Source organism: Orycteropus afer, unplaced genomic scaffold, assembly GCF_000298275.1.
Source record: "Orycteropus afer afer isolate SDZICR_OR568_19922 unplaced genomic scaffold, OryAfe1.0 scaffold00064, whole genome shotgun sequence".
NCBI classification, from domain to species: Eukaryota; Metazoa; Chordata; class Mammalia; order Tubulidentata; family Orycteropodidae; genus Orycteropus; species Orycteropus afer.
This window is the reverse complement of record NW_006921651.1, coordinates 6,132,847-6,146,174: the sequence shown is the minus strand read 5'-3', so window position 1 is coordinate 6,146,174 and position 13,328 is coordinate 6,132,847. Positions and strand designations below refer to the sequence as shown.

General features: G+C 49.1%; 1 protein-coding gene across 1 annotated transcript in view; it reads left to right on the top strand.

Annotated features, from left to right (window-relative positions):
- The window catches only part of PAX2 (paired box 2), a 92,977-nt gene that overhangs the window by 39,721 nt on the left and 39,928 nt on the right, over window positions 1-13,328 (top strand). The window contains exon 6 of the mRNA XM_007939948.1: window positions 5,300-5,368. Coding sequence (XP_007938139.1) covers window positions 5,300-5,368 — 69 coding nt within the window. The remainder of the gene's footprint in view (window positions 1-5,299; window positions 5,369-13,328) is intronic.

The window sequence follows — 13,328 nt, the reverse complement described above, 5'->3', positions numbered from 1 at the left end:
AGCTGCTCCAGGAATGAGCCTTTTCTTTTCTTGGAGGACAACAGGTGTAGCTGTTTCCTGCTTGTAGAATTCCAAGAAGCAGACAGCATTCTTTCTTTTTGTTCTTTCTCTGTCCTCTTTCGTCTAAACTGATCCATTATCTGCTGCGGTTGTTGGTTAGATCTCTCAGTCACAGGCTTAATCTCCTTAACAAAGATTGTTGTAGCCTCATCCTTAGTGAGCATCCTAGGATGTGTCCTTAGTTTATACAACAGAATTTTCCAAATCTTTAAGTTCTATTTTCATTTTGTAGTTCATTTTTAAGTCCATCTCTTTCCTCTCACCTTTTACTGTAAGTGGCAAGGAGAAACTACATGGTGCCTTTAAGATCTTGCTCAGACATCTCCTTAGCCAGATTTCCAAGTTCATCACTTACAGGTTCTAGCTTCCACCAACATTTGAACATAATTCAGACAAAATCTTTGCCACTGCATAAAAGGTATCACCGTTCCTTCATTGTCCAAGCACATATTCATCATTTTCTTTAAAACCTCACTAGAAACACATTTGATGTACACATTTCTAGCAACATTTGGTTGCTGGTGCCATGTGTGTTCTCTAAGATGATAGAAACTTTATAGCTCTCCTCACTTCCTTCTGAGCCCTCATCAGTACTACCTTTGACGTCCATAATTCTACCAACAGTCTCTTCAAGGCAATCTAGGCTTTTACTATTCCAAAACCAAATCAAACTCACTGGCATCGAGTCAATTCTGACTCATAGAGACCCCCTATTGGGTTTCCAAGGTGGTAAATCTTTACGGAAGTAGATTGCCCAGTCTTCCTGCCACAGAATGGCTGGTGGGTTTGAACCACTGACCTGGTTAGCAGTCAAAAGCCTTAAGCACTATGCCACCAGAGCTTCTTAAAACTCATCCAGCCTCTGCCCATTACCCAATTCCAAAACAACTTTCACATTCTAGTTATCTGTTACAGTAACACTCCTACTTTCTGGTACCAAATTTTGACTTAGTTATCTAGTGCTGTGATAACAGAAATAATGTAAATGGAGGGCTTTAACAAACAGAAATTTATTTTCTCAGTTTAGGAGGCTAAGAGTCCAAATTCAGGGTGCCAGCCCTAGAGTAATGCTTTCTCTCTCTGTGGGCTCAGAGCAAGGTCCTTGGCCCTTTGAGCTCCAACTCCTGGGTGATCTTCATGTGGCCTTGCTCTCTCTTCCCCTCATCTCTGCTTCTTTTGTTTAATCTGTGTATCTCAAAAGAGATGAACTCAAAACACACCCTAAAGTTAATCCTGCCTCATTAACATAGCAAGGACAACCCATTACCAAATAGGATTATAACCTCAGGCATAGAAGTTAGGATTCACAGCACATGGTTTGGGGAGACACAATTCAGTCCATAACAATGGTTTAGGGTTACAGGTTTATCAGACCAAGATTGGACCATATGTGTTTAGATTGTTTCTGAAGGTAGAAGCAGCTGCCAAAGGCATCAGAAGGAAAAGATAGGAGTGGGGTTGGGTTGGAGGAAGCTCACTCTCCAACAGTGTGACTGTCCCAGACGGAAGCAGAGAGACATCTCAGGAAGCAATTGATGTCTTCTGGTGAAGGATAATGGGAGCCTCTAAGTTCCCTTAGGGAGCTCTGGTAGCATAGTGCCTAAGGCACTTGACTGCTAACCAGAAGGCTGGCGGTTCAAACCCATCAGCCACTCCTCGGAAGGAAGATGGGGCAATCTACTTCTGTAGTGATACCGCCTTGGAAACCCAAGGAGGGGTCGCTATGAGTCGGGTCCAACTCGACGGCACATAGCAACAACAAATTTCCTTACTGCTTCCAAAAAAGCAAACTCACTGCTGTCAAGTCGGGTCCGACTCAAAGCAACCCTTTCTTGGGTTCAAACCCACCAGCCACTCTTCAGTAGGAAGACTGGGGAATCTACTTCCATAGTGGTACTGCCTCGGAAGCCCAAGAAAGGGTTGCTTTGAGTTGGACCCCTGACAGCAGTGAGTTTGGTTTTTGGAAGCAGTAAGGAAACTTGTTGTTGTTGTTATGTGCCGTCGAGTTGGACCCAACTCATAGCGACCCCTCCTTGGGTTTCCGAGGCGGTATCACTACAGAAGTAGATTGCCCCGTCTTCCTTCCGAGGAGTGGCTGATGGGTTTGAACCGCCAGCCTTCTGGTTAGCAGTCAAGTGCCTTAGGCACTACGCCACCAGAGCTACTTTCTAGGTATCGCTAGGTGGCAAGAAGGGTCAGAGGCCTCACTTCATTTTTTGGTGAGGGGAGGATTCTTTTGCCTGATTCCCCCTTCCTCTTGACCTGACTCCCACCTTTTCTTGACCAACCTCAGGCCAGATTGAGCTGTCCTTTCTCTGGTGAATGTCAGAGCCCATGAGGAAGGACAGCTCTCCCTGACCCCAAACTTGATTCATCAGATCCAGATGGGAAGGGAAAGGAGAGGAGGAAGCAAAGCCTTTTCACAGTCCTTCCTCTCCCTCCTCCAACCCTGGGTGCCTCCAAGCAGCCAGGCCCCCGTTTGCATTAGGGAGCAACTCAGATGATTAAGAATACAGGAGATAATTATGTGTCAAGATGATGTAGCCCAACTCTGCAGTCAGGCCAAGGTAGCAAAGCAGCTGGTAGGCTGGTTGCAGGAGGCGGCTGCAGGCAGGAGTTGCATAGACACCCAGGTGTGTCCTTCAGCTATTGGGCCAAGACTGCAGGCAAAAGAGAAAACTGACTTGGGAACTAAGGGGTGTCAGGGAGAGGATGGGATTCATGTCAAGAGACTAGACCCTAGAGGGAGTAGAGGGGCTCCTCTCACACCAGAAGGACCCTTGATGCTCCTGCCAGGCTGGCTCTCCTTTAGTCCCAGACTCTGGGTCTCTCACTAGACCTGTCATGCCCTGAGGGCAAGTAGTAAGCCTCTGTCCTCAAGGAAGCCACTCCCATGCCTTGGGTACAGTTCGGCCTATTAAGCTCTGACAATGTCACAGTGGTAGGCATTTGTGAGGACAATCGCTGCAGGGTGTGCTCGCATTATTGGAGTCTCAGCAGTAGTTATTGGTGTTCACAGTGATAATACCCAGAGTATTACTGGCATTGGCACTCGGAATATGGACGGTGTTATTAGTATCTGCATTAATCATAGCTGTGGGAATATTGTAAAGGGCCAATCAGCTGTGGCTCTGGAGAAAAAGGAGACTGACAGTGACTCTGAACGTGCTTGAGACTCCTTATTCCTTGGCCTTTGGATGTATGGAAAAACCTCACAGGCTTTCCTTTGAGAAATGTGCTGATCAAGAAGTTTGGATCTTCCTCCTGAGATTCTAGAAGCTCCCAGAATGAGTCAGGGATTGATCAGTAAGCATGAAGCATGAAGCATCTAAGAGACAGGCTGTCCATCAGTCTTAGAGGGTAGAATCCCCGTCCAGCACCTGCTAAGATGTTCACCTCTTAGCTGCAAGTGGATTCTTTGGGCCCTTTGGCAAGACACTGATTCCCTGAACACTATGTGACTTGGCTTACATGGCTGGAGTATCGAGACTCTTGTCTTCAATCTAAAATCAGGCTCAGAATCTTAAATCCTTTCCCTTCATTCAGTTGCTTTCAACTAGAGCCCCCAAAACATTGTTGTCCACTGGAGCTGTTGCCGAAGCACAGTTACAAAACTTGTCCAAAGATCCAAATGAAGTCATATGGTGTCAGTCTGTTGGTCTGTATGAGGGGAAGTGTGCTGATCTTTGCTAGGTGGGATTGCACGGGGTCATGGTTTTGCCTTCCATTAATTAGGTGCACAGTGAGTTATGCAGGTGAGTGGTGCAAAGCCAGGGCAGTTGTACTTTTGCAGCAGGGTAGGCTGTACGGCTGTAAATGACCAAGGCCTGTTACTACCTTTAATAGCTCCCTTCTGGTTTGGATGAAGCCGTAACTGGAAGAAGCAGTATATTTCCTCAGTTAGTTTCCCTCTGAGAAGTCTCTGAGGGTGGTGCTCAGGTTAGATTTGGAGCCAGTGAGGGGATTTGGCTGTGGAGATGAGCAGTACCTGTCCTGTCTAGGAGTCCTGGCCTCAGGCCTGAGGACACTATGCAAACTTCACCATAAAGGATAGCAAAGGCTGAAGCCACCTGGAGCATTGACAGGAAAAGGTCCAGTGGGGAAGAGTAGGAGCTTTGCAGTGAGTACAGCTGGGTTCAAGTCCTAATGCTTCTTACTGGTGGTATGACTTTGGGCAAGTCAGCCTCCAGCAGCTCAGTTCTCTCCTCTGTAAAGTGGAGATGGAATAGCTCTTGCTTCATGGGACCATGGAGAGGATTAAATGAGATCAAGGATATAAAAATGTTGAACAACTCCATCTTGGAAGATGATGTCTTTGTGTATCTTGGGAGGAAGGCCTAATTGGCAGGATTATGTTTTTAGGGGAATTGAGGTTGTGTCAGAGAGAAATTTATCTGGGCACAGGCTGCCTAACCTTGGTATGGCTCCTTGTCACTAGGGCAGCCTAGAGAAGCTGTCTGTTGCTGGGATAAGCTAATATGAACAGGACCAGTACAGGGGGAAAGACATCAGTCTCCCATGTGTGATTTGGAGGACCTTTGTCTACCTATTCATTTGCTCTGTGACTATCCAGTCAGGCCACATGCCATCACTTAGCATCCACAGGCATTTAGATGTGTGTAAATAATAAGAACACCCTCTTCTTGTCTAACGTGGCGGTGTCAATCCCTCTGTCCATTGGTCTCCATTTCTCCTCCTATGTGCAAGCTTATTATGTTTGTTTTATGGGCCAATATACAAGTTTTTACACTGTTTATGCAAGTGTATGTGTCTGTACTATTTGAGATCTTTGGGTGAAAGAGTGTGTGGAAGGCCATGTGTTGGAAACGTGTGCAATTTGCTGGGTCACATGCATGCTTAAGAACTTGTCAGGTGTGAGCATGTACCTGTCCACCAGGCCAGTGAGTGTGGAGAGCTCCAAGCCAGGCCTGAGTGTGTTAAGCATCCATGGTCTGAAGCATAGGTGTGTATATAGAGCTTTGCCCAAAGGGTCCTGTAGGCATCACCTTACATCCTGTTGACAAATGGATGGGGATACCCCAAGCCTGCCTCCAGGGGTGGCTAGGGAGACTAAGGCAGGAACCCTTACCCACTCAGGCTGTGTATGGGACCTGCAACTTAGAACCCTTGCAGCCCTTTGAAGAGGAGCCTGGTCTCCCAATCTCAGGTCTTGCCCTGGTCTTCTACCTGCCTGTCTTTCGGGATCTCTCAGTGTCTGTCTGTCTCTTATTTACTCTAGTCGAGGTATACACTGATCCTGCCCACATTAGAGGAGGTGGAGGTTTGCATCTGGTCTGGACTTTAAGAGGTATGAGGGCCAGAGGGAACATGGTGTGGGGGTCAGGGGAAATAGCTTGGGGGTGGCGGTTAGAGACCATTCAGAGAGTGGGTGCTTAAGGGCCAGAGATTGGGGAAAAGGAGGAGGTGGCTCAGGCTTCCACTGGAGACACTGAGAGCTAATAGAGCCCCAGGGCCTGGATCACTTCTGCCTTGGGCCAACATAGGGCTTGGGGCTGAGGCCCCAGTGACCCAAAGGTCAGGCACTTGGTGGATGGGGGCACTTTTTCCAGCCCTTGGAAAAACAAAGAGCAGATCGGGTAGTAAAACAAAGGCAAAGGAGACCTGGAAGCACCTGACAGCCCTAATTCATCACGGCCCAAGTTTTTTCCTGTGTTCCCATTATATTTGTTTGTAAAAGTGGAAATCAATTTTGAAGGTAATTTTCTGGAAAGAATGGAAGGGAGGTGGGAGGGCCGGATAAGGCAGAGATGGTAAAAGGAAAAATTTAGGCCAGGCACAGCCCAGGGGCAGCTCTTGGCAAGGTGAAAGAAAATTGCATATTCAATCTCCATCCATGAATCTCCCTCACTGCTGCCCGCCTCCTGCTTGAAAACAATGAAGGCTTTTTCCCAACGCTGGGCAGGGCCTCGGTATCAGCCTCACTTTAACTTCAGGGTCATTAATTCCCTGATTATTGAAGGAGAAGAGAGGGTTGCAGCATCGTCAATTCCAAAGGCAAACCCCCCCCCCCATGTGATCAGGCCCTGGCTGGGGTAGGGTAGGGGGCAGCCGCCAGGGTGAGGTGAGGTGTTGTTTCAGAAGAGCAAGGGGGTGGTAGGGAGGAAATGGGGAGCCCACTGGACTGGGGGGGAAGGAAGCCAAGAGGAGGGTGGAAGAAGCCGGTCATTACTGCATACCTCTGTTGTGTTGTTACAGCAAATTAAAAGTAGCATGTTCCACTCCACAGCTATCTTTGGGGAGGGAGGGGCACCCAGGGAGGTGGGGGATCTTATCATTGCTTCTTCAGCAGACCAGCCGTGGTGTCACCGTGTGAGGTGACATTTGAATTTACAATTCCGCTGAGAAAAGCCATTAATTCACAAATTAACATTTCTCCCTCTCCCTCTCTCTTTAACACTCTCTCCCTCTCTCACATGGATGTGCAAGCAATTGAAAAGACAAAGGAAATAGCCTTAAGGAAGAGACTTTACTGCTAGTCTGTCTGTGCCGAGATTGCTCCCCCTGCTTCCAGATAGATAAACCAATTACCTGAGCAGCTCTTCTCCTGGCCGCCCGCGATCGCCTCCTTTTGTAGGCTGCCTCCGTAGCTGGATTACACTCGGTGTAGCTCATTAATGTAAACCAGGCGTGCCCTGGTCACCGGCCTCTCCTCCCTGCTCTCTTTCTGGCAGGGCAGCGGGAAGAGTGCTGGGGTCAGAAAAGGGAGCAAGGAGGACCCCCGGAGAAGAGCAGAAGGTACCTCAGCAGAGCTGCCTGGGCCCTGGGTCTTTGGGGTGCAACCGCTGGCTTGGAGGAGGCCGATGGAAGAGTCTGCGAGTATCTGTTCCCTGGCAGGCTGGCTCTCAACTAAGTGTGGGCTGGGCACTGGCAGAGGCCACGGCAGGGGTCAGAGCACAAGTTTCTCAGGGGCCAGACGCAGGAGGCTGACAGAGTCAGAGAGAGGATCTGAGCTCTCCCTGCCTGGGAAGTGCTGGAAGAAGGCTTGCTGAGTGCACTTCATTTTAGTGGGACAGGATTCAGCCTGAAGGAGCTGGAAGGGGGGCTGGAAAGGGCGCAGAAGACTCAGTGAGGTGCACTGTATTGGGTAAACAAAACGAGGTTGCACTGACTCCTTACCTAAACACAGCACTGGGGCACAATTATGTCTGTTTACCACATAATCCTCACACACACACACACACACACACACACATAGCCAGCCATCCGAGTCCCTTCTCAGAAAATACCCCCCTAGGAACATGCTCTCTGAGTTCAGAAATGAGCTTCCGTTGTGGGCAGGAAATGGCAGAGCCTCCTTTTTCTTCTACTCTTCTCTCAGGCTCTTGCAGGTCCCTTGGTGGCACAGTTTGTGCTTGACTGCTTACTAACCTAAAGGTTGGCAGTTTGAACTCACCCATTAGAGCTGTGAAAGAAAGACCTGGCAATCTGCTTCCGTACAGATTCAGCCAAGAAAACCCTATGGCGCAATTCCATTCTGTCACACGCAGGGCCCCCATGAGTCAGATTAGACTCCATGGCAACGGGTTTGGATTTTGTTTTTTCAGGCTCTTGGTAGGCACTGTAAGAAGACGTCATACTGGCAGAGGGAAGCAGAGCAGAGTTTGTGTTTTTGAGAGGTATTCTGTGGGTATGAGGAACACTCGTGGCACAGTAGCTAAACGCTTGGCTGCTAAATGAAAAGTCAGTGGTTCAAATCCACTAGCTACGCTGTGGGAGAAAGATGTGGCATTCTGCTTTGAAAAGATTTACAGCTTTGGAAACTGTCTAGGGGCAGTTCTCCTCTATCCTGTAGGGTTGCTGTAGGGTCATTATGAGTTGGGATTCCACTTGATGGTAATGAGTTTGGTTTTGCTTTTTGGCTCTGTGGGTTATTGCTGGGGTGACATTAGTTCACACATACTATACCATTCAGTCTCCCAGAGAAGTCCTATGAAAGTCCCAAAACTAAGTCTACATGAAGGGAGTCAACTGTCTAGACGTGTGCCTGGGTTTAATCACGTTAACAAAGCCCAATCTACATTTATTTTCCAACTAGTATTCAATACCTGGCTAATGTGTACTCCAGTCCAAGAAAGGGCTAAGGTTCAAAGGTCAGCATTCATTAAGATACCAAAAAAAAAAAAAAACCCACATATGAATACGCATCCATTGTCATGATCGAATCTTCCTAGTAACCTGGGAAATTAGACTGTTCATACCTGAGGGGGGATATACTTCTATCTCAGTGGGATCGCATACTTTAGCCAAACTCTCTGGGTCACGTTGGCCATGAGCCTGTTGAATACTGACTCTGTCATGTATACAGAGGCAGGTGTAGATTATGTCAGGACTTTTCCTTGTGCCCCTTGCATATGTGGACTTGTGTTTTTCCATGAATGCTGAGATTTAGCCATGGCTGTGTGCAGCTGGCATAGGTCCCTGGATTTGTGCATAAATCCCTGCATGTATACCAGAAACTGCCGCTAAATCATTAACCATCTTAGCTACCCACTAGTTTATGCCATTGAGGATAAAAAGTTGCATTTGGTTGTTTGGGGAAGTCTTTTAAGATTTAACAGAAAGAGTATTTGTTTTAATAAAGGGTCTAAAAGTACAACTGGACAGGTGGGCCTTACCGCCCAGGAGAACATGTAGAGATGTGATGTGGAGGCGTCACTGGAACGAGTTTTGTTTTGGGGTGGTATTATAACTTTCTTAGCCAAGGCTGTCTGGTGCTCCTGACCTCCCCCCATATCTGTACACATATGTGCATGTGTATCCATACTAACCTCTTCAGAATATGTCTTTGATTCCTAGCCCCCCAGTTGACAACTCCTTTCCAACCCTGCAAGTAGGCACTGTTCTCCTTCCCCCACAGGCAAGGGCGCCTAGCGAGAAATCTGAGAAATCCGCTGCCTCAGCTCTGCCCTTCTCCCCAAGCACAGGCTCTGGACGCAGGAGGGAGGAGCCAGGCAGAGACTGTCCCCCAGGCCTGCTGCTCTCTGCTCTCACCTCCCAGCTCTCCTTCTCCTCTGCAGGCCACCAGACAGCTGGTCTGAGGGAGCCCTTGGAAAGAGGGTTGGGAAACAGTGTAGGCCAGGGAGACCCAGGAATGCTGCAGGCCAGAGGAATGGATCCTGGTAGCCTCTCCCACCCTTGCTACCTGTGCAGGAATAGGTCCTCCCCACTCTGCCTTCCTCTGGGCCTTGATGGCCTTGGGGCTTTTTGGGACCCTCCCGTTCTACCCCATGCGGGTGGAAAGGCCAGGAGGACTGGGGGAGGGCTGGGCCTGGCTCAGGGGCTGGGAGACGGATCACGAGCCTCAGAGCCGAGTTGCAGCAGGGCCAGTAATTCAAACCATCCTGACCCTTCGGTGAACCCGAACCTGCTGACCTTGACAGCACCAGACAAGGGAGGCCTCACAAACCTCAACCTGCTTGGAGGCCTCTCCTCCTCACCCTCCCCTTCTCTAAGCCCTGTGGCCCCAGCCTCCAGGTGGCTCCTCATTTGGCCATCCCCATGAAATGTCAGCATCCCCGCCCTCACTGCCTGCTTCAAAGCACCCTTTGTGCTCATCTCCACTGGAGAGAAGAGCGTGGGCATCTCCTGAGGATCCTTTCCAGACTGGGGCTGAGGCTTCTGAGGCTTGGCCAGGGTTTGTCTCCATTAAGGAAACACCTCTCCTTTTCTCTGCATGCCTTCATCTCTTTGGGAAGTGCTTGCTGTAGTGTGTGTGTGTGTGTGTGTGTGTGTCTAGGGTCCAGGTACACACTGAGGCAGGGATAAAATGTGATCGAGTCAGAGCAGACAAGGGGAGGGAAGAAAAGCCTGAGGAAAGGAGCTCCAGGAACCTGCATTAAAGTAAATGCAGTTTATGAAGTTTATGTTTTCCTCCCAGGGAGGGCTGGATCCCATCCAACAGCCTCTCAGAGCTGCCAGACAGCTCCCGAAGCAGAAAGTGCAGGCAGGAGAGCAAGCATGCCAGTGGCAGAGGAAGAAATGTACCCCCCCAACATACACATACGCGCGCGCGCGCGCGCACACACACACACACACACACTAACCCATGCACGCACACGCTGAGCTCATCAGATCTCCCTAGGCCCTGGAAAGCCTCAAAGCCTGGGATGGAGGATGCAGGTGGATTATGTTTGGTAGGAGTGGTCACAGGAGCTGAATTTTCCATCCCTCTCACTTCCCCAGGTCCATTTCCACCTTCTTTGGCGCTCAGTGTAGCTCACCCCGACACATAGGCACTGTGGACATCTAGGGTGGGCTGGAGGTGGGCCAAGGAGGGTGGGGACTACCTGGAGCAGCCCACTTGCGAAAATGCTCTGGTTGGGGGACATTGTGGGTGGTCTTGGGGTAGTGGAAGGAAGACTAGGTAGGGACCAGAATATGGTACCTTTAGATCTCTCAGGAACCCATCTTTTCTTCTTCTGTTGGGATCCATTTTTCTCTAGCATATTGGCCTAGAGCAAGTGGGTGCCCTGCAACTGCTGAGGGTAGCTATTGAGATCTCTTAAGGAGCTCTGGTAGCTTAGTGCCTAAGGCATTTGACTGCTAACCAGAAGGCTGGCGGTTCAAACCCACCAGCCACTCCTCGGAAGGAAGGTTGGGCAATCTACTTCCATAGTGATACTGCCTCGGAAACCCAAGGAGGGATCGCTGTGAGTTGGGTCTGACTTGGCAGCACATAACAACAACAACAACAAGGAGAAACAATTAGAGACCATATTTTGTTTTTCTGAGAATTCAAAGGAAATAAATTGTTGACAAGTTTGGAGATGGGAGCTCTCAGAGGGACATATAAGCTAGTTGGGGTATCTGCCTTTCTAGAGCCTTCTTCCTGTGCACAGGCACATGGGTTCATGTGTGTTTAGTTCATGTGTGCACTAATACTACGTAAGCAGGCAAGGATCCTTGACTTTAGAGGCCAGGGGAGTTTGGAGGAGAGAAATGGCTGCAAATGGAAGTATGAAATGTTTCTGGTCAGGCCTCAGCTGAGGCTAGGCTGTGGGGAGGAGCCATCTCCCACCTCTCCCTGGGAACTTTGTGCACATATTGAAGTTCTGCCTAGAGCTAGGACAGAGGGGTTACCAGAGGTAGACTCATGGAAAAGCAGAGAATCCAGGGAAAATGAGGATGGAAAGAACGTGAAGGAGGGGCAGAGTTGCTGATTGTGGGGGTGGCCACCAGGAGATGCTAGGCACAGAGGGAGGCAGCAACTGGCCAACATGGCTTTCGCCCTTTCTCTCCCCTTCTCGCTTCCCTCCCTCGCCCTCCCTCCCCACTTCTCCCTCCACACATCTTTATTGGTTCCAGTAATAGCGTTGATTTGCATGTCAGGCAAAGCCTTGCTACACACACAAAAAGAAAACCCTAGCCATGGTGGTGTGGCAGTGTCAGCTCTCGCTGTTGTTCGACAGTGTAAAATTAAATTAATAAAGCCCCCGACACAGGAAAACATAACAGGAAATTAATGGCCTTTACTGTCGCTCTGATGCAGTCATTTGCAACCCTGCTTTCCGCACCAAAGACTTCATAAATGCAAGCAGTTTCTCTAAACAAGCATACTTAGGGCGGCCTGGTATGTAATTTTTCGCCTTGCTTGTGTCCTTAGAGCTAACAAAGCCCCCTTCCCTCCTGGCTCCAGAGAGGTTTCTAACTAGTTCTGGCCCCAGCCTGGCCCAATAAGGGCAGCGCCCAGGCAGAGTCCCCACCCCCTTCCTCCAAGGACACTGAGAGGGCTGAGGAGAGCGCAGGTCCTACGCAGAGACACTGTCCGAGCCCTCCTTCCCCATCAGTGCATTGGCGAGTCTCAGCTAGTGAGCTTGGAGCCTTGGCCATTGCAGAGGGCACAGCAGCACTGCAAGGTGGGCAGCTTGATCATGCCAGGGAATCCACTCAAACCCACGCAGTACCCACGCCTCCCCTTTCCATCGCGCCCGGTCTTCCTCTCCACCTTCCCCCATCTGTACCTGCTGGCCTCCTTCCACTTCTCCCCACATACATGGTCACACACTCTTGGGCTGACTTGTGCATTTACATTGACCGTGGGTGCCCATGCCTTTGTTTTCCACAGGTTGGGAACTTTTTTTGTTCCCCTCTTTTTGAGGAGGCTAATTTATTCAAAATGGGGAAAGTAACTGTGCTGATACAATTCCTTGGGTTCTAGATTTCTCCCATAGCTTCCTCTTCTCTACAGGTTGCCATCAAGTAAACATGGTGGCCCCATGTGTGCCAGACTAGAACTGTGCTTCATAGGGTTTTCAATGGCTGATTTTTCGGAACTAAATGTCCAGGCCTTTCTCTGAGGTATTTCTGAATGAACTCAAGGCTCCAGTCTTTCAGTTAGCAGCCAGGTGTTTGTATCACCCAAGGTTATCCCTCGGTCCTCAGGCAGATTTCCTGTAAGTCATTTCAGAGAATTGAGAGTCTATGACTTTGCTGTGGCATGTACAGAGGTGTGATATTGAAAAACTGTATGCTTTCTCTCTGGGGAGCTTGGTATCAGTGTAAGCCCAAATGCCAATTGTGTTGGTATATTTGAGAGAAACAACTAGGAGACAGATCTCAAGGAGCTTACAATCTATTGGAGGAGGCAAAGCTATCACACAACAAGCAATTAACTGTTAATTAAATGCTCAACTATGTGGCTATGTAGGAATTCAAGGAAGTGGACTGGAAGAGCAGACAAGAAAGGCTTTCAGGAGGACAGGAGGTTTGAGCCTGGCAGTGGCTAAAATCTGGAGAGACTATCCCCAGGATTGCCTCATAGGTGGAAGGAGGCCAGTGGTTCTGCTGAGGGTGGTAACAAGGCAGCGTCTCAGATTCACCTAGTCTTATTTGCCACTCACTTTACAACTCTCCCTTCCAGTAGTCCTGCTTGGCATGGCAGGTCGCAGTCTCTGCCTGGACACCGGACATAGGTGGACAGTTGTCATTGTTAGCATCACTGCTTTTATACTGAGTCAATTTGGTGTCCAGGAAGGAACACAGGATATGGAGTCTAAATGTATGGCTGTGAGCTTCTTACTTGCTTGTCAAACTCCAAAACCAAGCTCACTGCCATCGAGTCAATCCTGATTCACAGCGACCCCTGTTGGGTTTCTGAGGCAGTAAATCTTTTCAGAAGGGGATTGCCCTGTTTTCCTTCCAGAGTGGCTGGTGGGATTGACCTACCAACTTTCTGGCTAGCAGTCAGATGCCTTAGGCTCTACGCCACCAAAACTAATTGCTGTCAAGTCAACTCCCTGTATGTCTGA